General features: G+C 39.6%; 2 protein-coding genes across 10 annotated transcripts; one reads left to right on the top strand and one right to left on the bottom strand.

Moving 5' to 3' along the window:
* Positions 1-1,207: 1,207 nt before the first annotated feature.
* Positions 1,208-9,364, bottom strand: PAK1IP1 (PAK1 interacting protein 1). 3 transcript variants are annotated; one of them, XM_063325884.1, is made up of 10 exons: positions 9,134-9,364; positions 8,226-8,388; positions 7,104-7,224; positions 6,934-7,008; positions 6,253-6,305; positions 5,644-5,789; positions 5,457-5,554; positions 4,529-4,628; positions 2,313-2,439; positions 1,208-1,724 (listed from the first exon to the last, which is right to left on the bottom strand). In XM_063325884.1, the coding sequence occupies exons 1-10, from the start codon at positions 9,194-9,196 to the stop codon at positions 1,564-1,566; spliced, it is 1,107 nt and encodes a 368-aa protein (XP_063181954.1). In that variant the 5' UTR covers positions 9,197-9,364; the 3' UTR covers positions 1,208-1,563. The 3 variants fall into 3 exon arrangements, with proteins under 3 accessions (XP_063181954.1, XP_063181955.1, XP_063181956.1); XM_063325885.1 differs by having other exon boundaries at positions 9,045-9,185; XM_063325886.1 differs by lacking the exon at positions 9,134-9,364 and adding an exon at positions 8,852-8,974.
* On the top strand, positions 8,897-22,882 carry LOC134511626 (tRNA selenocysteine 1-associated protein 1-like). Of its 7 annotated transcripts, XM_063325891.1 has the most exons (11): positions 8,897-9,036; positions 10,445-10,630; positions 12,067-12,147; positions 13,148-13,224; positions 13,321-13,451; positions 14,063-14,194; positions 15,173-15,292; positions 17,417-17,612; positions 18,256-18,301; positions 19,067-19,235; positions 22,561-22,882. In XM_063325891.1, exons 4-10 carry the CDS (start codon positions 13,195-13,197, stop codon positions 19,201-19,203), a joined length of 792 nt encoding a protein of 263 aa, XP_063181961.1. In that variant the 5' UTR covers positions 8,897-9,036; positions 10,445-10,630; positions 12,067-12,147; positions 13,148-13,194; the 3' UTR covers positions 19,204-19,235; positions 22,561-22,882. The 7 variants fall into 7 exon arrangements, with proteins under 7 accessions (XP_063181961.1, XP_063181957.1, XP_063181963.1 ...); XM_063325887.1 differs by having other exon boundaries at positions 19,067-22,882; XM_063325892.1 differs by lacking the exon at positions 8,897-9,036 and adding an exon at positions 9,337-9,357 and having other exon boundaries at positions 19,067-22,882.
* The last annotated feature ends 856 nt before the right edge of the window (positions 22,883-23,738 follow it).

Raw genomic sequence — 23,738 nt, 5'->3', positions numbered from 1 at the left:
CAATTAAAAATCTGATTCGGTACCTTTCCTGACAAGTCTACAAACCATTTTCAGTCCTATATTATTTGCCCGTTTGTGTACACACACATTCAGGGTATTATTGAAGTTAAAAGCTGTGTAAGTTCAAAGTACAATTGAAATCCCTTGAATGTTGAATTAAACTGAGCTCGTATAAATCAACTATATTGAATATTCAGACAAGGCGTTGTGATCATTTATCTAAATAAGGGAAACAGTTACAGAAGATAAATACAGACACCCACCTCCAAGAGAACACCGCCGCTGCCCCATGAACAATCTCATAACAGCACCAAGGATGCTCACACTGATTCAGTGTCAGAACATACAGAGATGATCTGGAGTTCTATCCTATTTTATATCCCTAAGACAGCCTGCATTCCTACCTCCAGATTTGGCTCAATCTTTTTGTATTTTCTCTGCCTTTCTCTTGCTACACAAATAAGAAGGAACCGATTATTACTGAAGTGAATCAGAATGAAGCATAATCCAATTACTCTTTGAAAACAGAAGAAATAATGACTATTGCAGTAGTGCAGAAAACAACATTAAAATGCCTTACTTTAAAAGAAATAAAGAGAACATTTAGTACAGCTATTTGACCTTGTTCTCTCCAGCTCAACTTTTTCTCCACTGTATATTTGCAGTTAAGACTTATGATAAAATCCTGTTCCCACTGACTGAGAACATCAGGAATTCAATTTTTGTTTAAGTGCAAAACAGATGGGTGACATTTTGTCAGCATGACAAACATTTCAAATGTTAGACTTTTTTCTTCTTTAACAATACAGCTCAGATCAAGAACTTTAAAAAATACTATGGGAAGAGGAAAGAGAAGGTAAAATCTTGTTGATACAAACTCTTCCACCTAAAAATATGTATCATGTTCTGAACAAAGGATTTTTTCTGTTCTTTTACTGTAGATTTCAATCTTAAAAGCAAATGCTTTAAAAGGAATTAAATGCATGAAGAATGGACAAGGTAAAAAAACCCCAAACATTTTGCTTACAAAATCTACGTGTAACTCCATGTCAAGAACTAGAAAGTACGATTTTCTGCGAATGTATGAACTGAATGTGATCATCATATTTTAAGTAATTTAAACATATTCCTTCTTACAGTAAGAAAAGGCATCATGATAAAGGCAGATCATATTTTGAGTCAAATGAACAACTTTTCCACACTAAAATGAAGTGTACATATTTTTAATATGCATTTATGTGAGACAAAAATGTAACAGACACATGCAGCTATTTTTATAATTTTATCTCGCTTTTTCAGAGCCAGTTAAAAAGTGTACGCTATTGTTAATAGAAAAATATAAACATTACATGTTATGAATTTATTTTTGCCTCATTCACTTAGGAAAAGTTGCCATCTCTTTTGCTGCTTCCCAAAATAATCAGTTTATTAGGGTAAAAACATTCATTACTTTTAAACAACAGATCAGTTTGTAGGTATTTGTCCTGTCAGAGGTTTACATCGTTATAAAAACTACAGCAACACCGGTATTTACTTTTTATTCAGAAGAGAAAGTGACTGCCTTCATGCTGAGCTATTCCGTTTCTTTTTCTTCTTTTGCAATGGAGCTTCCAAATTTTGCTTCTTTGGAGTAATTGTTCTCTTTCTTTTTGCTATTTTATCACTTTTATCAGTCCAACAAACTTTGGTTTTCCTGAGTATTGATGATATTTCATCTTCATTTGCTGAAAAAAAGCAAGAAATTATTCACCCTGATATTTATGTCCAGTCTTTGTAGTTTAAAATGGCACAGAGACTTATTTGTATCTCATTTTAAAAAATGGGTTATAAATGATTTTTTTATTTACAGTGGAATGTACCATTTATGCTTGTTTTGTCTGTGATACAAAAATATCTAAAGATAAGTATGTAAATAGATTATAATACAGGAAAAAAAAACAGAAAAAAAATATACTAAGCCAGACTAAGTTTGATACCTAATTTTGTTTATAGAAAACAGGACATGCAGTTCTATCAAACTGTTTATTCTTTTCTATCTGTCTCAAAAGCTTCACAGTGTCTTCCTCAGTATGTTATTCCAGTCGAGAGAAACAAAACTTTCATATAATAAAGAGAGGCTTATGTCCTCCAACATACATTCAGCCTTGAGGTACTACCAGGTTGGTAAGGATACCTGTATCACTTGCCAGTGTTATATCCACAGTTCTTCAAGATACCAAAACTTTTTCCAATCCATACAGTAAAAACCTCCCGCTTAGTATATTCCATTTCACAGTCACATCAACAACCGATAACACAGACAGTTCTATTACCTTGAGATGATGTTGCAGCTTTATCAGAATTTTGTTTCACTTCTGAAGCTTGGTCAAGCCATACTGCAAGGCACGTCAGTCTAGCTTTGGTATTGACTTCACACAGTAAAGACGGCACACCTTTTATCTGAAGATAATATAGAAAAAGTATAATTAAACATTATTTTATTTCTGAAGTATATGAAGTGAGAAAGCATCTTACTGCCCACCTTTCACTTCATTTCTGGTGCCCAACAATGTTTAGAACCAGAGGCTGTATACAGGTTAGTGGTCACATTGTTTCAGTCCTGTTCCTGATACCATTCCTCAGCAGTGGTTTTACAAAAAAACTTCCAATAGCTTTAAGAACCTATATTGATAAGCAAGATCAGTGGGTTTCAGGCACATGGGGCTAACTTTAACCTGAGGAATAACTAGATGAATAATAGAGCCACAAAAAAAAATAAAAATTAATGGTTTCAGAAGTTTCTCCAGAGTAATAGGTATTTTTTGGTACAGCCAAAATAATTTCAATTCAGTTACTGCATCAGATTCCTTTTCTCTCTCATAAAGACAAGGCCACTGATTAAAAGTAATCTCTTCAGAGTGCGTTTCAAATTGCTTAACTGCAATTGTATCACTCGGCTCTGGGAATACTTGAGCAACTATCTTATTAGAGATATCAGGGTGTCCTGGTTTCAGATGGGATAGTTAATTTTCTCTCCACTGGTTGCTGTGTTTCAAATTTCGTATGGAAGGAACGTCAGTAATGCATATTGTTTTAGTTGTTGCTAGCTGATGTTTATACTATCCAAGGACTTTTTTCAGCTTCCCATAGAAGCTGAGTAGAAGCATAGACAGAACAATGGCAGGGCCAATGGAATATTCTGTACCATAGACATCATGCTCAGTATATAAGTGGGGGTTGGCTGGGGAACAAGAATGCGCGACCACTGCTCAGGATGGGCTGGGCAACCGGTTCACCAGGTGGTGAGAGTGACTTGGGTTGTGTTAATTTATCTTGCATATTCTTTTACATTATTATTATTATTGTTGTTGTTGTTATTTTCCTTTTTCTGTTATTGTTCTATTAAACTGTCTTTATCTCAACTCATGAAGTTTTTTTCCTTTCCTTTCCTGTCCTTTTCTCCCTCTTCTCCCTGCCCTTCTGGGGGAAAAGGGGAAGAACTGTGTGAGTGGCTGCATGGTCCCAGCTGACGGCTGGGGTTAAACCACAACACAGAGGATAAAGTGTCACAAAAACATGTGCAGCATACCAGCATCAACTCATCAGAAACTACTTGTATTAGGATATTCTACCTCACAGAGCTGGACACAGCCGCCCACAGAGTTATACAAAGTTTTACAAAATTTTGCCTGCACAGGAAGAAAATCATACATTTGGTCAAAATAAAGACAATGTTACAGAAAAAGGTAAAGAGTTCCCTGATCACTATGTCAATCATGTGCAAGACAAACAGAAATTTGAGATGAATGCAAAAGAGGGATTTTCACTAATCAGTGGGGGTGAACTTAAAATGGGCAAATACAGATGAGATATATAAAGTGTATAAATGTTGAGAGATATTTATTTGAACTATTCCAAGATACTTGCAGTGGCATATTACTAGGCATTAAATTTAAAAAAATCTAATTATGATTTTAAAAGACAAACCCCAGAGCAAACAATAAACATGGGAAACTTTAAAGGCAAGACGTGATTCCTTGTTGAACCGTGCTACTCAGAACTGTTTGAAAATACAGGAAATAAAAGTACCCAGTACTTTGTGTTCAAATTTTTCAGAAGGAGAACTCTTTCTGCCTAGGTGAACAACCGCCCCACCCCCCAAACCATACAGTTTGTATTTTTAAGAGAGTAGCAACAGTCATCAACATTACAAAAATTAGCAGTCCTTACAACATATATAACTGATTAAAACAGTCATAAGTCTGGAGAGGTAGGTCTGAAGGGAAGCATGACTTTACATAAAGAGGAGATGAAATCTCCGTAACATCATCAGATTTTATAGTTTGTTTAAAAAAAAACACTACAAAGAGAAAAAGATACAAGTGCACAAAAATATGTGCATAGACATATACATCTCTACTGCACATAACATAAGGAAAATCAAAACATCCAGATTTCAAGTAAAATTAATCCTTTATAAAAGAATTGTCTGCAGTTTTGGTTGTCTGATATTTTTCCATAAATGTAACAAGCAGTTTAATAGACCAACCTTATTAAGATCCAGATTCCACATTTTAATATAACCATCACTGGATGCAGTAACAATAACATTTTGTCCATCTCTTTCAAAACTATAGATATCTTTTATTCTGTGAAGAAAATGTAATACTTAATTACTTTACAGCATGGCAGTTCACTTCAGAACAGTAAGCTGACAGAAATTAAAGATGAATAGGCAACAGTCTAAAAATCAGTTTGAACAGAAAACCCACAAATGACAGGCAGGAACTTGGAACAGTAATCTATTTTGTGTGCTGTCATTTACAGTAAGAACACTTGCCTTTGCTAGGCTTGTTAGGATTTAATTCAGAATACTTTAATACTTTTAAGCACACACTATTAACCACATCAATGACATTTTAGCTAACGCTTTTGTGTTTGGATGAATTAAAAGCAGCATTTGGACAAATATTTGGTATTCCACAACAACAGAGAATATGTGATTACTCTCCTGTTGTCTGGACTGAGTACAATTGGTTTGTTTTATGTAAGCATTCTAAAAAGTCAGAATCTGTAAAAACTGGTTAAGCATTCTTTAGATGGTCTTTGCAGGAAAATACTGGTATCCAATTTCAGAAATGCACAGACCCCATGAAGTGTGTACCTCTGTGTGTGTGTCTATTTTTACACACAGATATACACACTCTCTCATAAATTTAGAACTGTAATATTTCCAATTCTACCCCCTTGTTTCTATAACGTGCATGGACAGCACAGTACTTGTGCTCCTACTAAAAGCAAACAAGTCTGCCCCAAATTGTGACTTTAGTACATATATAAATGGCCTTTCACAATAAATTTCACTTTTTCACAAACCAAGACCAATAGTAAAATATGCTGAACATCACAACTCATTGAACTTCACTGAGTACTCAGCATTGCCATAAATATTTTAATAGTAAACAAATATAGAATACCTGTTTTCATGAGCTTTAAATTCACACAAGCATTTTTGAGAGTCACAGCTGTAGAACCTTATAATTTCATCATCTCCAGCTATGGCAAGGATAGAATTCTTGGAATGGGAAAAAAAACCACAAGTGTGATTAATTTCACGTGTTTCAAACCAGTAAATTTCCCAGCACCTTTCTTTTTTGTACTTACTGTAATAAATCTAAGTGAAGAAATTCTCTTCTCTGTTGTGATAGTGCCAATGATTGAAGCTGTGTCAAGTTTGTAGATATCCACTTTATTTGTTATCACGGTCACATACTTCTCTCCATCGGGGGACCATTTAACTATGTGGGCATCTGTACACATTGATACATTTGTATCCACACGTACACAGGTTTTTTGCACTCTATATTGCATGAGAATCTAAAAGTAAGAATCTTTATAAGCTGTTAGACAGTGTTTTCTACCTGAACCTGAGAAAAATTCAGGAAAAAATCCAATAACCTAGAATAAGCAAGTAAAACTATGCTCTTAAATGTTTAAAGGTATATAAAGAAAAACAAAACAAAACACATTTATTTAAATGTCCTGACAGCAAATTTCAAGGAAAAAAAAAATCTTTAGTGTCACTATGTCTTCCTTTTGATAAATTATTATGGATATAAGCTTACATAGGCTTGCCTACGTGTGTAAAAAAGACATTGTGAAAGTTGCTTGCAATTAACTGACTTGTTGATTAATTCAGTCTACTTTTCTTTACAGAAAAAAATAAAACTATCTAATTTCACTTTTTTAGTGGATTTAAGCTGATCAACTCACTTTGCTTCAGGTTTTTGATAAAGGCTGATCGTCCTTCTACAAGATTCCAAGTTCTGAAAGACAACAATAGATAATGTGCATTCTGGTTAAAAACAGCACAGTGAAACTGAAGTCCTATGTGCTGACATGAGGCATCCAAAGAAAGCTTTTAAGCATCTCTATGAATTTTACTGCATTCTTAATGCAAGAGAAAATGATGACTTTATATATTGCTTGTTGAATTTGTGCTATTTAATTTATAAACCACTGTTTGCAATGCAGAGCTCAATACCAATTTGTGCTCTTAAAATAGCGTTTTTATATATTTGAAACATATATACAGCAACGTATACACACTCCAGTGAAAAATTACTTTTCTCACACTAAACAAAACCTGACAGCTTTCCGAAGTTTAAACAAATTGTGTTCCAAAATGCAAATGTATTTATACATCTACAATTGACTAAAGAGTCAGAGCACAACAATAAGCTAGGAACAGCAAGGACTATTTTTTAAATACTTTAAAATATTGCCGATACCTAGAACTTAAAAGACAAACCAATGGATCTTTGAACCATTTGATGTCCAAATAAGTTTATCAGTGTTACATGATCTAGTCTTAACACAGAACTGATGTTTGAACAATTTACTAAGAGTTACTGAATTACGATTCTCAGCATTGCTTCATCAGTTTCGACTCACCTTAATGTTTTATCTGTTCCTACTGACAAAGCTAATTTCCCAGAAGGATGAATAGAAAGAGATGTCACGTGCCCCCTGACAAAAATAAAACATCGTATTAGCCACATATATTATTTACAAGGAAAACAAACAGCAAAATGTACGTGAATATGCAGATTTAAGAAACTCACTTATGTGCCTTAATGGATTTCAGGCATTCCCATCTCTTTGTGTTCCAGATACAAATTAGTCCATCTTCAGCCCCACTTAGTAGATGCGAAGTACCATAGAACTCCAAACATGTTATTGTACCTAGAAACACAAACTAGAGCTATTAGCAATGTTGTACATTCTGAAAAGTTACCACTGAGAGAACATACGAATTAACAAAGAAGCTTCTAGATAAAACATGCCAGCTACTATCCTAGCCTTGGGGAAATCCAAATTATTTCTTAAGCATTTCTTCACAAAACCCCCGAACTTTCTTGTTATATTCATTCACTGATGTGTTCTATCAGCCGCCCTATAGCCATACAAGTCTGAACTCCATCTGGTCTGTTCCCTGAAATGGCAGTATTCCACCACTGTGGCACAGGTAACACAGAGCTTCTATCAGTGATAAGGAATGTTCCTATGTCAAAGCCCTGCCCTTGACACACAGATGAATTTAGTGCACGTGCTGCTTCCCACAAGCAATAGATTTATCATACGTGAGTTGAACGCAGGTACCATGTTCAGTCTAGCTCCGGGTACTTCTTGGTTATCAGGAGAAAAAGGACAATTGGGGCTGAGCTACAAATGACCCCACATGTTTATCTGGATGGCCATTAACCAACGTATTATACAGCTGTAATTCAGAAGGCACATAAAATGGTCATTGTACAAGGTTAACTCTTCTGGTAGCAGCAACCTGCTCTCACACACAAACTACCTCTTGTGTGGCCCATCAACATCTGTTACAGGACAAGGACATTGGGAAAGATTGTTGTGAGTCGGCATGGTCTAGATAAACTGTTCTGGTAGAACAAAAATGGCTCACGAGCCATTTGTGGGCTGTAAGTTCTGAAACAGTTAAAACTAAAAATAATCAAAAGATGCAGCTATATTTGTGGGCTAACATTCCAAATTAATTTTGGATATTTATGCTCGAAAGCTTACCTTGATTGTAGCATCAGACCATCATGGCTGCAACAGCATCACTATTAAAGACTTATTAAAAAAATTTTCAATTTTCTTCTTGTGGCAAAGGCCAGTTTTTCTTTCAGCTATAAGTTTCCATCACTAATGCATTTTACAAAGAAAAGCTCCCTTACCATTGTGCTGCAGCAGGGCCCCATGTTCTATCTTCTTTTTCATGTCATAGATTTGGATTGTCTCATCCCTGCTCCCAGTGACCACGTATCTGTTATTCACTGCTACTGCTGACAATGAGGCAGAGTGGGCATGATGTGTAAAATCAGGGACAACCGTCCAGGACTGTAAATGAAATGCAAAATAAACATTCAGCTTCGTCATCCTGTAATTTTATTTTATTTTTTTAATAAAGCAAAACTTGAAAAAGTAGAATGTGTAAAATGAAAAGGAGTTATACTTAGCTAGAAGTTTAATGGGATCTTATTGAGTTAATGTGCTGTCAGGAGATTAGTCCGAACGATTTAAGTGTGCAAACCGCCTCTTGTAATCGGTGTTGGGGCTTAGATGAAGCCGTATGTGAGCAAATATCAGCACAGAGAGAAACCTCATGGACAACGTAGGCGGATTCTCCCTTTTTCCACCATTGCAGGCTGGAGACACGCCTTCCACCTGGCTCCGGCCCCCCTCCCCCCGAAACAATGTGGCATCCATCCCCTGCGCAGCTGTTTATTCTCCGCTCCGCGCTGACCGTCGGAGAGAAACGAGCTGGCACCACAGCCCGCCCCCCCCGCCCCGCTTCCCGGACCTCCAGGGATCCGCAGCTCCCGGTGGGCCCTTCCCGCCTGCCCGTCCCGGGGCAGCGGGGTGTCGGTGGGCTGCGCCGGCAGCGAGGGGCCGAGCCTGAGGCTGCGGGAGGCTGCCCCGCCCCCGCCGCGCTTTAAAAGCCCACCCGCCGCCCAGCCCCCGCCGCCAGCGCGGGGAGACGAGTCGGTGAGTACCGGGGCGCGCTCCTCTTCCTTTCAGGGCGGGCGGGCGTTAGGGTGCCGTTAACGGCCGCCGCGCGCACATTCCCTCCTTCCCTCGTTACCTCAGCGGGCCGAGCGGCGAACCCGAAGAGAACCTGCTCGTAGCAGCCCGCTACCAGCTCCATCCGCCACGCACGGCGCCAGCTCGGGGGCCCTGCCGTCGTCCGTCCTCCGCCTTGCCTGCGCCGAAGCCCGCCGCGCTGGGTTGGGCTGGCTCCGCGGCTGGCGAGCGGCAGCGAACCTTCTCGGGGAAAGCCTGCGGCCTCCGCTGGGGAAGGAGGAACCGGTGGGGAAGGGGGTCGGCGAGGGCGTGGGCTCCGCGGGTCAGGCGCCGCGCCGGTCAGCCCGGGCGGGGGGGGTCCTCAGCAGGGCGGAAGCGGGGCTGGCGCCGCTGCTTATGGCGACGGGGAGGGTGAGAGACGTTAGTGCTGGGCTCGGGGCGGTGGTGGGGGGGAATGGCGGTGACTGAGGCCGCGGTGTGGGCTCTGCCAGCGGGAAAGGGGGGTCTGAATCTGTTTACGGCGCAACGGGAGTGAAGGGGGGCCTGCCTTCTACCGGAGCCGCCGCCTCACGGGCGGTTGGGCCTGCGGGGCGGGGCGGCCGTTGGGCCGGAGCGCCCCCGCGCCCGGTGAGCCGTTGGTCAACGGCTCACCGGACGCGGGGGTGCTTCGGTCCAACGGCCCCGCTGCCGGCCGGGCGCCGAGGCCCTCAGGGCGCCTGCGGCCTTGTTTTATTTCGTCGTGTTTTTTTTTTTTTATTTTTTTTTTTTTTGGCCCTTATCGCGTAGCACAATAAACGGGAAGCGAGGCCTCGGCGCCAGCGCGGCCGCCGCGGAGGGCCGCGGCCGGGCGGGGCGCACTTCTTGCTGGGCGCCGTGGCTTTTCCCGTCGTGCCGAGTGGCTGATAAAAAAAAAATAAAAATGCGTCACGGCGCGGTGTGGTTGCGGCTCGGGCCTTGAGGGCCTGATGGGCGGCTCGGCCGGGGTCATCGCGCCGGGAGATTTCCCCCAGCCCACCGGCCTGACCCGGCTCCTCTTGACAGCCTAGTTAATGCAGAAAGGGGGCGGCTTATCCTGTGCTTGGGTTCGCGCGGGCGATTTTATTCGCAAATAGCTTACACCACTTGTGGGGGGTTTTTTTTGCCAGTACAAACATAATAATAAAAACATGGAATAAGCGGGTTGGTAAAATGCACGTGTAATCCAATTAAGGAGGTGTTTGAATTCCAGAGGTTAAAGGTGCCCCACTGCTTAAATGATAAACCAGCTGGGACTGTAGCTACACTTAAGGCAAGTGTGTGTGTAAAAAAAAAAAAAAAAAAAAGTTGATATGTGATGTTCTAACTGCTTTTTAAATATTTTTTCTTTTCCTAGTGAAAACATCAAGAGGTGACAGTCAACATCAGATGGTGAAAGAGTATAAAAAGGCAGTTTCACATAGAAGTCTGTGATAACTGTGATTGAGAAACAGTTGCATCGCTTGCCTTCTGATTGTTTCTTGCAATAAAACTGCTTTGTAGTGCATGCCATCTTCTGTTAAATCCGCACAAATACAGAGCGGTAAGTTTAAAAAAAAAAAGCATTATGCATCTGTAAGCTCAAGAATTAGTATTTCAGTGCTTAGAGCACAGAGGAGTTTATGGTTATGGAAGAGTTAATTTCCTCTTAAGGAAAGTAATGGTTGACTTAAAGGAACATCACTATGGATATTTCTATTAATAATGACCTAATTTAACAGGAAAAAATTGCTGCTGATAATTCTTTATAATGAGCACAGTTAGGTTTAATAAAAGGGCATATGCTAACCTTACTGATATATGCCTGTATTTAAGGGCTTGTTTGTACTTGACTACCTTTGTGGCTTCAGAATGAGCGTGGGGATGAAGTGCATAGTTATCCTGAATAACACCATGCATGGATGCTCTAATTATGGTATATGGCTCTCCTGTGTTAGGTTAGTCTAATCCATTTTCAGAAGTAGTGCTCTGAACTGTTCCCCTGTGTGGGCAAGCCTTTAAGGCATTACCAACACTCTGTATTTATTGTATTATGTGAATGTGGATTTGACTAGCCAGTATGTAAAACATTACATAAATTCTTGTATGGAAATGAGGATTAAAACTTCAGCACTAAGTGTGTGCATAAAAGGAGCAATGCTGGATGTAAAAAGTCAGCAGTGGTGAATGAACAGCTGCGTATAGGAGTAGATGTAAAATATTTTGCAAGTGAAGCTTTTCTGCACTGACTTATGTTGGTTGGATGACTAGGGGGAAAAAAGCTTAAAAAAGTATATGAGACTTAACAAAGAGGCACATACCTCTTCAGGAAAGTGTGTCCACTGATTTAGTGATAGCAGTAAAAGGTTGTTCGTTGTTGCTAACTCACTGGTAGTGAGGGAAACGTGTCTATGGAAGAGGCAAAAGAGTTCTCTTTTGAGAGAACCTAAGAAAAGATGCAGAGAAAGATCACATTTACTGTACATTCTTCCCCTTTTATTTCTCTTCTTTAGCACAGAGGAAGTACCACTGCTTGTTTTCAGCTGTGTAATCTGTGGTACATGCAAATCAACTTTCAATTTGGCTAAAAGGGGAGAAAGTAAGGGGTTGTACAAAACATACTGAGGCCTGTATCTTTGCCTTGTTTTTAACTATTTTGGAACATGGGTCTTCTCAATTACTATGTAATGTGTAGGTATTTCAGAAATAAGTATAAGGTATAGATGACTTAAAAGCTCTCTGTAATTTTCTGGTGCTTTGGACAGTGGGAAAGCTTGTGGACTATTGAAGTTTAAGAAAGCGAAGATGACTTCTAATCATAATCCCATTGGCTATATGTCCTTTTTATCTCCATTGCTTTAGTAGTTACAAGTCAGAACTTAAATTTCTAAGATCTGAATTAATAATGTTAAAAACCTAAGGTAGGGTGAACATCTTTGAAAGTAACTAATCTCAAGGTTAAGATTCTTTATCTTCTTGTTCCTCCCCCACATCTTTCAGCTGAAGGAGTGCAATAAACTCAACCTGTGCAGCTGTCGTCTTCAAGAAAGACAGAAGAGAGTTTGAAGCATGGCAAGCCAGGTAAGATAATTTGGTCAGAAATTCAGGCTTGCAGTGCCTAAATGGATTCCAGAACCATACTCAGAATTCCTAGTAAATGTAAAGCTGAAATAGCTAGCTTTCTCTGAGTTGGGTATTCTTTTAGTCCTATGATTTCTTCTGGTAATGTGGTAATTGGTGGCTGTCCTCTGGACACTTAATTGTATCAACTGAAGCAGGTTGGGGGCATAACATTAAGCTTTGCAGTTTGGATTATTTGAGCATGAGTTCTTCTGAAGGACCTTGCACGTAACACTCTCTATAAGATGTATGTAGAGGTGTTCTAGAGGAAGAACATTAAAGCCTGCGTAAGTAAAAAATGCTGCGAAATGCCATTCTTATTTTTGGAAATCCTCGTTCTTCAGAATCTTAAGTGAGGGAGGCAACCTGTGTTAATACGGCTGTTGTTTCCCTCCTCTTTTGTGTAGTTGACCCACTTCCTTTTTTCATGGTGTTTTTTGGGATTTTGGTTTTTCTTCTGGTTTTTTTTTTTTGAGAGGCACTTTTTATGCCTCTCTCTTCCTGGCCTTCTGTCTGGGTGTGAGTTTTCCCTCAGCCAAGCTCTAGTGCCTGTTCCTGGTCTGCTTTCTCCTTACGTTCCATTAATCGGCCTCCTGTTGTTGTTCCTGGCCTGGGAGAGTGACTCACAGCTGGGTAGTGAGGAGAGGCATCTCACATAGGAGAAGAAGAATTCCTAGGTGAGGGGAGATAGGGACAGCTGAGATCCCCTCTAGGCAAGAGTGGTGATTTCCCTGCCTCTTCATCACTCGCACCGTGCTGCGGCAGGGTTTTTTTGAGTCCTGGAGCTCAAGTGGAACACAGTCCCATCATGAAGATAACTAACATCTAGGATTGGCCAACATCGAAGGGCTGTCTGCTTTTTCCCTAATTCCAAGAGGAAGCTGTCAATCCTTTAGCCAGCTTGACAAGTCAGGGGAATATGGCTGTTCATACAATCCTTTGGCTCTGTTATTTTTGCCAGGCGTTTTCCCCAGAGGCTGCTTTCCCTCATGGGAGGCGGAGGGAGAAATGGGACCCCAGGCTTCTTTCAAGGGCAAGGTGAATATGGGGAAATCACCTGTGGTGATGGGGAGTGGGAGGGAGGAATGTAAATGAGGCTAAATACTATAAAGGTGATTTTTTTTCTCCCAACAGGACTTAATGGCGAAAAAAAGAGAATGTCTCCAGGCCTACAGCTGGTGGAGAACACCACAGAAGAAACGGAAGAAAAAGAACAAAATAAAACCAGGAAGAATAGAGTTTGTCCCTAGTAGTAGCTCAGCCAGGTAAAGATCTTTTGGAAAGAGAAGCTCTGATGCCTTATCTGTTTAAGTTGATAGTGACCAGTGAGTGCCATGACTTACTTTTAAAATCCTGAAATAGCACGTCTGGTGCTTATACACTAAGTATCGCTTATGGAAATGTATTGCCAGTAGAGTAATGAAGGTCATTTTTGTAGTTCATCTCTCCCATAATCACTGAGAAGTGGTGGCAAGATATTGAACCGTGGCTGGAACTTGAGTTAATAGTTTTTGTTGGTATTCTTGTGCCCCATGCTCACCCCCCTGCCCTTCCCCTCCCCTCCGACAATTAATTACTTATTTTAAAAAAACAACTTCTAAAAGTGTGGGTTTTTTTTTTTTTATAAAATGGGTCTTTGAAATGCTTTTTTTACAAAAGTAATAGAATGGACCCAGAGAAATTGAGAACTTTATGCTGGATTGATGGCATTGCAGTTCTGTACATTACTCGCGCAGTTTTGCAGTTAGTAACTCTCTTCAGATTTCATCTCCTTATTTATACAGTGATAACTATCTCCTTATGTTAGGTATCTTACTATTGCAGTCAGCTACCTTAGTCTCAAACTTGACAATTGCTCTCTTTCATCTTTTTAAAGACCAGATTATTCAATATTTGTTGGGGAGCTTACTCCAGAAGTGGATGATTTCCAGCTCTATGACTATTTCCTAAAGAGGTACCCCTCATGTATTGACTGCAAAATAGCAACAGACCTGCTGGGATATTCCAGGTAATGCCTGTGAAAATTTGTAATGCTGTCAATATATTTGCTTCTATAAGTAATATATATAAGAGCTTGTGTTGGAATAGTTTCTGTATCTTCTTCAGAGGCAGGAAGAGAGATTAGTCTCTAGCATTACTTTTTTTTTTAACAACACAAATCCTTGCATTTCTAAAACTTTCTGGTTAGTTAAGCAGTTAATGTGATAAGCTTCAATTTAGCCATATGCATATCTGCATGTAAGAAGTTAGACAGTGGGAGAAGGGAGTGCTGTGCACTAAAATCTGTGCTGCTGTGCTTACTTACAGCAGCATGTCCACTTAGTCATCTGCATTACTGAAGACAAAATAATTCCCTGTTTACATGTGTGAGAAAAGCAATAAGGCGTGGGAAGTCTTAGGGGGGTCAGGAGACTGAACCTATTAATACAAGTAAACAAAGCCTTGCAGAAGTTGCACTGGCAAGGCAGTGAGTCAAGCAGGGATGAGCAAGTTTGCTGTTCAAATACTGGCTGTCATAGACTAATTTGAGAAACTTAAAACGAGTATAAAAAGAATGTTAGTGCCAAACAGTGGTAGGAGTGGGTTGATACTAACTGATAAATTAACTGCTGTAAATGCAGAAATATGGAATCTGATGTCCCTGCTCATGGCAGGGGGGTTGGAAGTAGATGATCTTTAAGGTCCTTTCCAACCCTGACAATTCTATGATACTTAAGCAGATAGCCATTAAAATGTATTGTCTTGCTGTCTCTCAGCAAGTTACATCTTAGTGCTTATTAAAGAACGAGGTTTTGTGCTTCTGGCCCAAGTTTTTAATTTGGTGAAAACATCTTCTGTGCGTTTGCACATGCCAGAGAGGTTGCTTAGGTAATAGAAGCTATAGTAGCTGCTATCTTCTATTTTTGTAGAAGACAGAAATTGAATTCATTAGCTTTGTAACTGTTATGCATACTAGAATTTGTTTTTTCCCTTTTGAAAATTGTAGAGGGTATGCCTTTGTCAGATTTGGTGAGCAAGGTGATCAGATGAGGGCACTGCAAGACTGCCAGAATGCACCAGGTCTGGGGGGAAAACGAATCCGTCTGAGCATAGGAATTTCTAAAAGGTAACAAATGAGTTGTGCATTGATTCAGTAATTCTAAATAAATCAGATTCTTGTAGCTTTGCCTTTGTAAAGTCTGTGGCCCTTGCTAATAATGGCTGTACACACGATGCATTCTACAAAACCAAAAATACAGAAGCATTATGTTTTGACTCCCTGGATTCATCAACCTCTTTCAGGATTGCTGGCGGGAATCCAACTCTTGAGTCTAGCCAGAGAATGTAATTTGGGCTTAGCTGCTGTTGTAACCAGCCTTAATTCTTATAGTAGCCAAGCTGAGTGCATTCATAAATATTTTCCAGGATTGGGCCTGAAGAGACGGTAGAAGGGACAAGTGGGTTTGTATGCTAGGGAGCTTTTCTTCTAGACCTTTCTCTCTAGTTCAGGCAAGGTAGCACATAGCTAGTTTTACAGTAGGCTGGTGGAGGAGGAAAAGCCAAAGGAGATGTTACTGGGACAGTTTGAGAGTACAGTTCTTTGCTTTTCAACATATTGGTGCAGCGGGCAATTTAAAGTTGATTGGCTTTGAGAGGGTTTTTTACTCTGCCGGCTCAGTTCCTTCAGTTATTTAAGGTAATTCAAGTCTCTGAACTTCAATCCCAAATTTCATAAATTCTGATCCAGGATACAGAAAAAATAGAACTTTAGATAAAACAATTTCAGTGTATTCATGAGGCTAGCTTGTATGTTCTGTTAAATAGTAAAAATAACAGCTTTTGTTTCTCTTTACCCTATATAATTCTGCAGATGTTGCCTCTCTGATTTAGAGTGGAAATGCTCTTACCCAGGAGGGCACTGTCCAGAATTGCTCTAAATTATTTTGAAAACAAGAAGAGGTCACAAAGAAACAGGTTTCCTCACTTCTGCTACCAAGAAGGATGTAAACAGTATTTTCAGATTTTTCTTTTCTACAGAGATGTATGTAGGAGAGAAGTTGGAAGCAGGTGGCTTTGAGATGTCTAGTCATTTGTTTACTACAGTAGCAAGACAATAGAATACCTATTTACTAGAATGTATGTGTAGCTTTACAGTAATAAACCAAATGGAATGTAGGTATTAAAATACACATCAGTAATCTATCTGTTTCTGAATGGCTGAGTACTACGCTCTCCTAGTGTCAAAACACCCAGCTGTCAGAGTAGTTAGTCACCAAGTTGTTTATATTGGAAACTCTATTTCTGAGCTCCTTCAGTTTGTGTTCTTGACAAAAAAGCTTAGATCTGACTCTTCTGTGAAAAGTCAGATGAAGTGGAGGTGCAGACAAATCGGACTCTTGCAAACACAGGAGGTCTGCCTGTACATGATCAGTGTAGAAATGTCTAAGCATAGAGGATTTTTTTGAACGTGCAGCTGGGTTATCTGAATGTATTTCATGTAGCGTATCTCTGTTTTAGTACAGATAACACTTGTGCATTGACTCTTGTCCTTCGTGTGAAGTTTTCCCTGAAAAAATCTACTCAGGAGAGGGAAAGTAGTGAAAACTAATCAACTGGCCCTTTGGTCTTAAGAACCAATGACTTTTGTCATTTTCCTACTGATTGGGCTTCATACTGAGTTATGGCAGTGCTGACTTCACCTGACAGCTATACTCTTGACAACTGTTGAATGCTTCATTGACTAAAAATATAGCAGGTGCAGGTAGACATGGCGAACTGGCAGGCAGTGTCAGATGCTCCTCTGAAACAGACAATCTGACTTCACTCCCTTGTTTCTGGAAATAAGGTTTCATATTAACCAAACAAATGATAGAAGGGATAATTAAGACTGAATGCATCTTTAAAGCAGCTGTGCTCGATAAATGTCTCTGGTCTTAATACATCTTTGTGCTCTGCTAAAAACTAATTTATCAGTAGCTTGCTTATACAGATAGCAAAACCACTCGAATACAGGCACCATGGCTCAGGTTTAATCCAGAAATAATTACTTTTGGTATTGGCCCAGGTGAGAGCATTTGCTTCTGTATAAACATGAGATCTTGTGCTTGACTTTGACTGTTGCTTAGGCAACTACTTAGAAAATCTTCCTTTTAAACTTTGAAGTGTGTAAACTGGCAAGTTGTTTAACTTCAGAACTGGGTTTACAGTTTATTGTACTCAAACTAACTGTATATAACTCTTCATGTTTCAGACTTAAAGCAGAATTCCAGCGGTACCAGTCGTACAACTATAATGATTATTACCAAGATTATCAGAACTACTACTCACAGTGGGGTTATGATCCTTATGCTGAGTACAACTACAGCTCCTATGCTCCCTATGACAGCATGCAAGCTGTTGGAGACTGCTCTTTAGGAGATGCTGTTATGGCTCCAGCTGTTTTTGAGGTAAAGATACTACATGCTTGCTTTAAAGGAAAAAAAACAAAAAACAAACAAATAATAAGTTATACAAGTCTCGTAAGTCAGAGCAAAAAGATGTCCTAAAACGGAAATCATGCTTTCTGCTTAGTGTGGAGGTTAGAATAGCAGGCTTCATTCAGAGGTATCTTTGATTTAAGTGCTTAAGTAGTCCCTCTGTAGAATTACAGGTTTATACGCCATTATTTGTTCATATATGCCAAATTACAGTTTTGACAGCATAATTGTGTAGGCTTCCTCTCCTCCTGTTTTTCTGCTGTACTTTGCTTCAAGCAAATTAAAAAGTTAGTGTAAGATAGTCTTATCTTAGATCACCCAACTTACAGATTGCAACTTCCAGAAGTCCCTTCCAACCTGAACTATACTACAATTTTCTTAAAAACAACCAACCAAAAGAACCCCCCAAAACCACCACAACAACAAACCAAAAGACCCAACACAACCAACAAATAAACCCTCCGCGACAAACACAAAAATCCCCTCTCTTTTATGTAGTTGTGGGAGGAGGGAATGATTTGGGACTACAGACTTATTTTGGATTTGTGATGCTTTCTGAAATGGATTATGATGACACTCACAAGACTTTCTTTTCTCTTTGTTTTTTCTTCAGGAAACTGCAGCTATGACTGAAATCAATGATGACCTAATAACTGAAGGTAATGTTTCTATCCTGCAACTTGAATTTAGCCATACTTGTGTCCTTTAACAATACAAGCCAATGACTATTGGATGAAGGATATCTTGGAAATTCAGCTGATGTATTGGGATTCTCTATGGGTTACAGCTGAGATGAGACAGGATTTTAAAGCTGATAGTGTACACCATGTCAAGTAGAATGGGACACGTTTCACAGTAGGTTTCTTGTAACTCTGCCTTCATTCTCATTCCAAAATTTTCTAATACAGGATTTTTCATATCTTTTGTATTGATCCTGCTAAGCATGTTCAGTGGTAAAGTCATTAATAGGCAAAAGCTTCATTTTCCAAACCCTGAGGTAAACGCTTATGTTGCGGGTCCTAAAAGGAGGATTCAAGTTGTGCTGAATTGTTTGGCCTGGAAGGTTTGCAGATAGGTCCTTGCATAGAGACATCTCTTGTTAGTGTTCAGAAACATTATCCCGCATAACACAAATTGTAGTAAAAATGAATTAAATGTAATTTGGGAGAGTTTCATGGTTAATTATTGTTAAATCTGCTCTTTATCTTGAAATACTAATATAATCCTAGCATTCTAATACACAAATTCCAAAAGAAGCAGGACTTTTCTGGTTTGTTAAAATTCTAGGTGAATAAACGTCTTATTACATTTACTATTAAATCTATTAAATTTAGTTAAAACACATTTTATTAGTCATTTATGGCAGGTTTTTGTGTGCATGCCTCAAGACCTGACACTTGTACTTACCAGGCTTTTATTTTCAGATCCACAGCTTTACTTGGATGTTGATGAAATGAACAGACAATTTATGGAGACAAGTGAAGAACTCTATGATTCCCTCATGAATTGTCACTGGCAACCTCTGGATACGGTCACTTCTGACATCCCCCCTGCTATTTAAGTGTCTTATATAGCATGACCGTTATGACCAAGGTGCTAAAACTACATTTCTTCTACATTACTCTAGATCATAAGTTTTAAAGCACAATGATAGGTTGGATTTTTTTGCTATGCTTTTGACAGTTTCTGTAATCTTTTTTTTTTGATCATCACTCTACTCTTGGAGCATCTTGAAATCATGTAAATATTCTAGAAATGTAAAGAGTTCAATGGGGTCTAAAGATAGACTTGCCTGTGTAAATAAAACTTTGTTTCTGCAAACCTGCCAGCAAGGGATTTTACTTACATATGTGAAGCACGTTCTCTTCTGGCTTGTGGAATTCAGCTGAGGCAGTAGGGGTATTTCATCTGTCTTTGGTATGGGCATCAGGAGAGTAGCAAAAACTAGCTCTCGTGGATTTCCAAGTTACCTAGGTAATCTTTTGCTCTCTTGGTATGCTTGCTTAGATTATCTGTGTACTTGGGAGAGACTCATGGGGTTTGTTATAGGAATGCTTGGGCCCACTCTTTCTCCTGCAGTCATCTGGTGCTAACTGTACTACTGTTGATCTGCTAGGTCAGCTAGAATTGCTTTATCAGTACGTTATTTTAAACACTTTCAGCTGCCATAGCTGCAAGCATTCCAAAGATTAAGGTTGATCCCTACTGACAATTTTATTCCTGCCCTTCTTACTGTTAGTCTTCTCAACAGACACTTTACAGCAAAGAAACCGGTGTAACATAATACATGTTCTTAAACCTTAAAAACTCTTGTAAAAATAAATTTCTGGCTCAAAGGAGGAAAAATAACTCATCAGGAACAAAAAAAAACTATCTTAGTAACAACTCTTCAACTAAGTTACGTCTCTAATTTGTTCACTCTTTGTGTTCAGGTGTTTTATGATGATGTTATAAAATTTCAGTAGGATGACAGTTTTCAGTATTAAAGGAGCTAGGGGAGATGGCAGTGTGGGAAGTTCTGCTTTAAGCTAGCAACTTCTGAGTGACTTCTTCTAAACTGTTCTCATCTTGAAAGGGCGATAGCATTTTTTCAGTCATAGGAACTACCTAAGCCCATGTGTATGAAAAAGTATTTACTACTTCATGTACATAATGATAAAATAAGTGAGGCTGGAAACGGAAAAATACTCTTCCAAGGAAAATAGCAGGATTTATCATAGCTAATAGCTGTGGAAGCTACTAAAGCTGGTCAAAACACTTTGGTACTGCCATGTGTGTTCTGGGGCCAATCTGAACCATAATTGCTATGATGGCAGATAGGAATAAAGTTCTCTGGCTCTTTTATGACTTAATGTAATTAAAGTGGTGATCATAACCTATATGCTATTCTTAAATTTAAAACAAATACTGTATTGCAGAGTGATGACTCGGCACCAGCAGGTCACTTCTGGCTGCTGACCAGAATCTCCCTCTTTTCTCTTCGCAGTGTAGTTTCAGATAGGAATATTTTCAAAGTTCCACCCATGAAATGCAGATGCTCTAAAAAAGAAAAAGCTTTTGGAGTACTATAGGAAGTTCATTCTTCCTGGATTTTGTGCAGATGTACATGTAGGAAGAGATAGAAAACAACCCCCTCATCTAGGTGGGGGGAGTAGCATCATAGTTTTAGCAACTGTTCCCCTGCTTTGGGGAGAGCTAGTTGCAGGGCAGGTAGAAACATGGATTTCTTGGGTGAATGTTTCCCTTGTGTGAACTGGTGGGTCTTTGGAGGGTGATGATAGGGAGATTATTAATGTGAATGTGACAGACAGTGGAATAAATGAAGCAAATAGAATCTGGGTGGGAAAGGGGGTACCTGTGTGTATGTATGTAATTCTTTCAGGGGACTGCAATAGGGAGAAAAATCAAGATACTAGATGCAGGCCCCTTGAATTTGGATGGGAGTGTTAATGCTTTGGAACTGTATGGGATTTGATGCCACTTCAGTTGTAGTGCATAGCTCTGGTGCTTGGTAGTACAAACTGGTCTGCTGAGCAAAGGGTTTTGTATCTAGCAAGTACCATCACTGCAAGCAGCAAGACAGCTTCCAGGTCTGTGCCTGGGTTATATCCTGCTCTGAAGTGGCTTGCATAGCATCACCTAACACTGTACTTAAGTTGCAGCAAGGAATTTGTGGAAACCTTTTGCTGTGTTATCAGTTAAAAATGTTATGCTAAGGATGGGCGTTGGCTCAGCAGAAATACTGTGGACTATCTGCTGATTTTTGGCATTCAGGAGGTTGATCAATGTGTGAAGTGTGTAATGAGGGGCCCATGTAGCTGTGTTTTCACTTAGTCTGACACTATTATCACCACAGTACATAAACCTCAAAAAAGCCACAGTCTGTAGCCACCCCATTTATGCAGATTTTACCTATTAACAAGGTCTTTGCATTGGAGGCTGTGTTCCCAACAGGCATGCACCTTCTGTTTTGGGCTTTAAAGTGCCTATGTATAGGGAAAACACTGTTTATGTAATGCAATGGAAGAGGTTGTTTGGGCCATTAGTTCTCCAAACCTGAGAAACATTGGGGGTGTATTTTCTTCCAGTCAATACACAAGAAAAACAGAGGGAAGAGAGTGTGTTGATTGCGGCCCATGTGACACTTCTAAAATAGCTCTCTGACCTCTTTTTTCTGTCTCCTGAGCCTTACTAGCCAATTCCTCTTCCCAGTTAGGAGGGCATATGTGCGATCAAGGTGATGTGCACGTTCTTTACTGTGAAGGGATACCGACTGCAGGATTTCTTCCTATCGGTGTGTTCCCCGTGAATGCCAAATACAGGAGAAAGTGCGTGCATCAGAACTGTTAGAATGCATTGCTGAGGCTTTTTACTGAGTACTTAACAGTCGTTCTACAACTATCAGCCTGCATTAGCTAGCTTATGCAAAGACCTGAACGCATCATGCAGGTGCCTGCTGTCAGTTCTACAAAGGTCCGATTGCAGTGGGAGCATTTAAAAAAAAAAAAAAGTCTTAGAAGCAACTTTTTCAACAAAATGATATTTCACTTTTTCCAGTTGTTTTGTCTCTGTTTTACCCAGCTGAAATGTAGTTGGTTTTTGGTTTTGTTTTTTTTTTTTAAGCTTGATGAAGGTTTTTTTGCAAGAATATCTAGTATTGGTTTTAGAAACTCTTCATTGTGCCTAGCTGCAATAGATAGTGCCTTTACTCAAAACCTGATAATTTCTTCAAGAGTAGTAGTGGTTTTGTTTTCTATCACCTCTCTAAACAGAAAGGCTTTAGTAGGGTGGTATGAGGTGCTACTAATCCTGCAGTCAGTGAACAGGGAGAAAGAAACAGGCCAAAAAGGGTAGGGAGTACTTAAAAGGGTACAAAAAGGTTAAATAGTACTTAAGCCATGAATGTTTCTTTTTGCAGGGATGCTCTTGGACCAACAGCTTCTTTCTAGCGCTACCTCAAAGTAACTTGCAGATATAACTCACAGGGAAGATTGATCAAATGGTGATGATCCCTATCATTCTGCTGGATATATATATATTTGCCTTTTGTTTTGTCTCATTCTAAATAACATTTATTTAACTTCAGTGACTCATGTCAGTAGATGTTGTTTGACTACATCGACAAGTATTTCTGAGTCATGAGTGTCATTAAAGGCATGTCACCATATGGAAATTGTTCTAAATAAGTAAAATGGAAGTAAAATAAGTAAATAAAGCAGCACTTGAATTTACAGAGCAAACATAGTGTAGCTGCCTTTGACGCATACATTGAAGAAAAAATCGTGTTTACAGGTTACCTTGATATCCTTAGCATGCATCAGAAAGAAGGTATCTTGTTTAAAATTTGCCCAGCTCTTACGTATCCAGTGCAGGAGTCATTTTAAATTTGCCCAGCTCTTACGTATCCAGTGCAGGAGCAATTTTAGTTCTCCACACAGGTGCTGTTTCAGAAGGCAGCATTATTACTGATGAATGAATGTTACCAAAGGGCATGGTTTATATCCCTTTCGAAGTTTTGCTCTTCCCATGATGGAAATACATCATGATACCCTTCTTTTCCCTCCCCTAAGGTGAAACTTAGCATGATTAGTTGTTTCTTGGACAGAGAGTTACCAGGTCAGGCTAAAATACTATTTTTCGTGTATTTTGAGTATTATATTGATGTAGATTTCTTTCAACAAGCATGTTGTAGAAACACAGCCTCACCCTAAAATTGGTCTGCAGATGTAACACACCAGCATATTACACAAGATGAGGTGGTTCCTGCAGGTGACTCCTAAATCCATGTGTTCCACATCCTGGAAGGGATCATCTATCACTGCAAGTCAGCCCACTGCATGAAAAGCTCTATTCACGGGGGTAGGGTAGGAGAGGAAGAGACTGTGGGAGTTCTGAAGGTGTGCAGTTCATGAGGAGAAATGCCTGGAAAGCAATTCCACTCTTCTGGGATTTTGGAAATGGTTATCTCCTTTAGATAACTATGAAAGCAGGACTAAGAAGTTGAGCAGGAGCAAGTCATGTAGGAGAGCTGGGAAGATACCAATGAGGTTAAAAAAAGCCATCATGAAACAAAGACTTGGCAGTACAATACTCCCC

Source organism: Chroicocephalus ridibundus, chromosome 2 (assembly GCF_963924245.1).
Source record: "Chroicocephalus ridibundus chromosome 2, bChrRid1.1, whole genome shotgun sequence".
Lineage (NCBI taxonomy): Eukaryota > Metazoa > Chordata > Aves > Charadriiformes > Laridae > Chroicocephalus > Chroicocephalus ridibundus.
This window is presented reverse-complemented; position numbering and strand designations above follow the sequence as displayed.

Coding starts and splice junctions, on each gene's coding strand:
- PAK1IP1 (XM_063325884.1), bottom strand. CDS start 9,196: ATGGAGCTGGTAGCGGGCTGCTACGAGCAGGTTCTCTTCGGGTTCGCC. Junction 7,009..7,103: donor AAATCCATTAAGGCACATAA/GTGAGTTTCTTA, acceptor TATTTTTGTCAG/GGGGCACGTGACATCTCTTT. Junction 5,790..6,252: donor TATCAAAAACCTGAAGCAAA/GTGAGTTGATCA, acceptor CAATGTGTACAG/ATGCCCACATAGTTAAATGG.
- LOC134511626 (XM_063325891.1), top strand. CDS start 13,195: ATGGGACCCCAGGCTTCTTTCAAGGGCAAG. Junction 13,452..14,062: donor CCTAGTAGTAGCTCAGCCAG/GTAAAGATCTTT, acceptor ATCTTTTTAAAG/ACCAGATTATTCAATATTTG. Junction 18,302..19,066: donor TGATGACCTAATAACTGAAG/GTAATGTTTCTA, acceptor TTTTATTTTCAG/ATCCACAGCTTTACTTGGAT.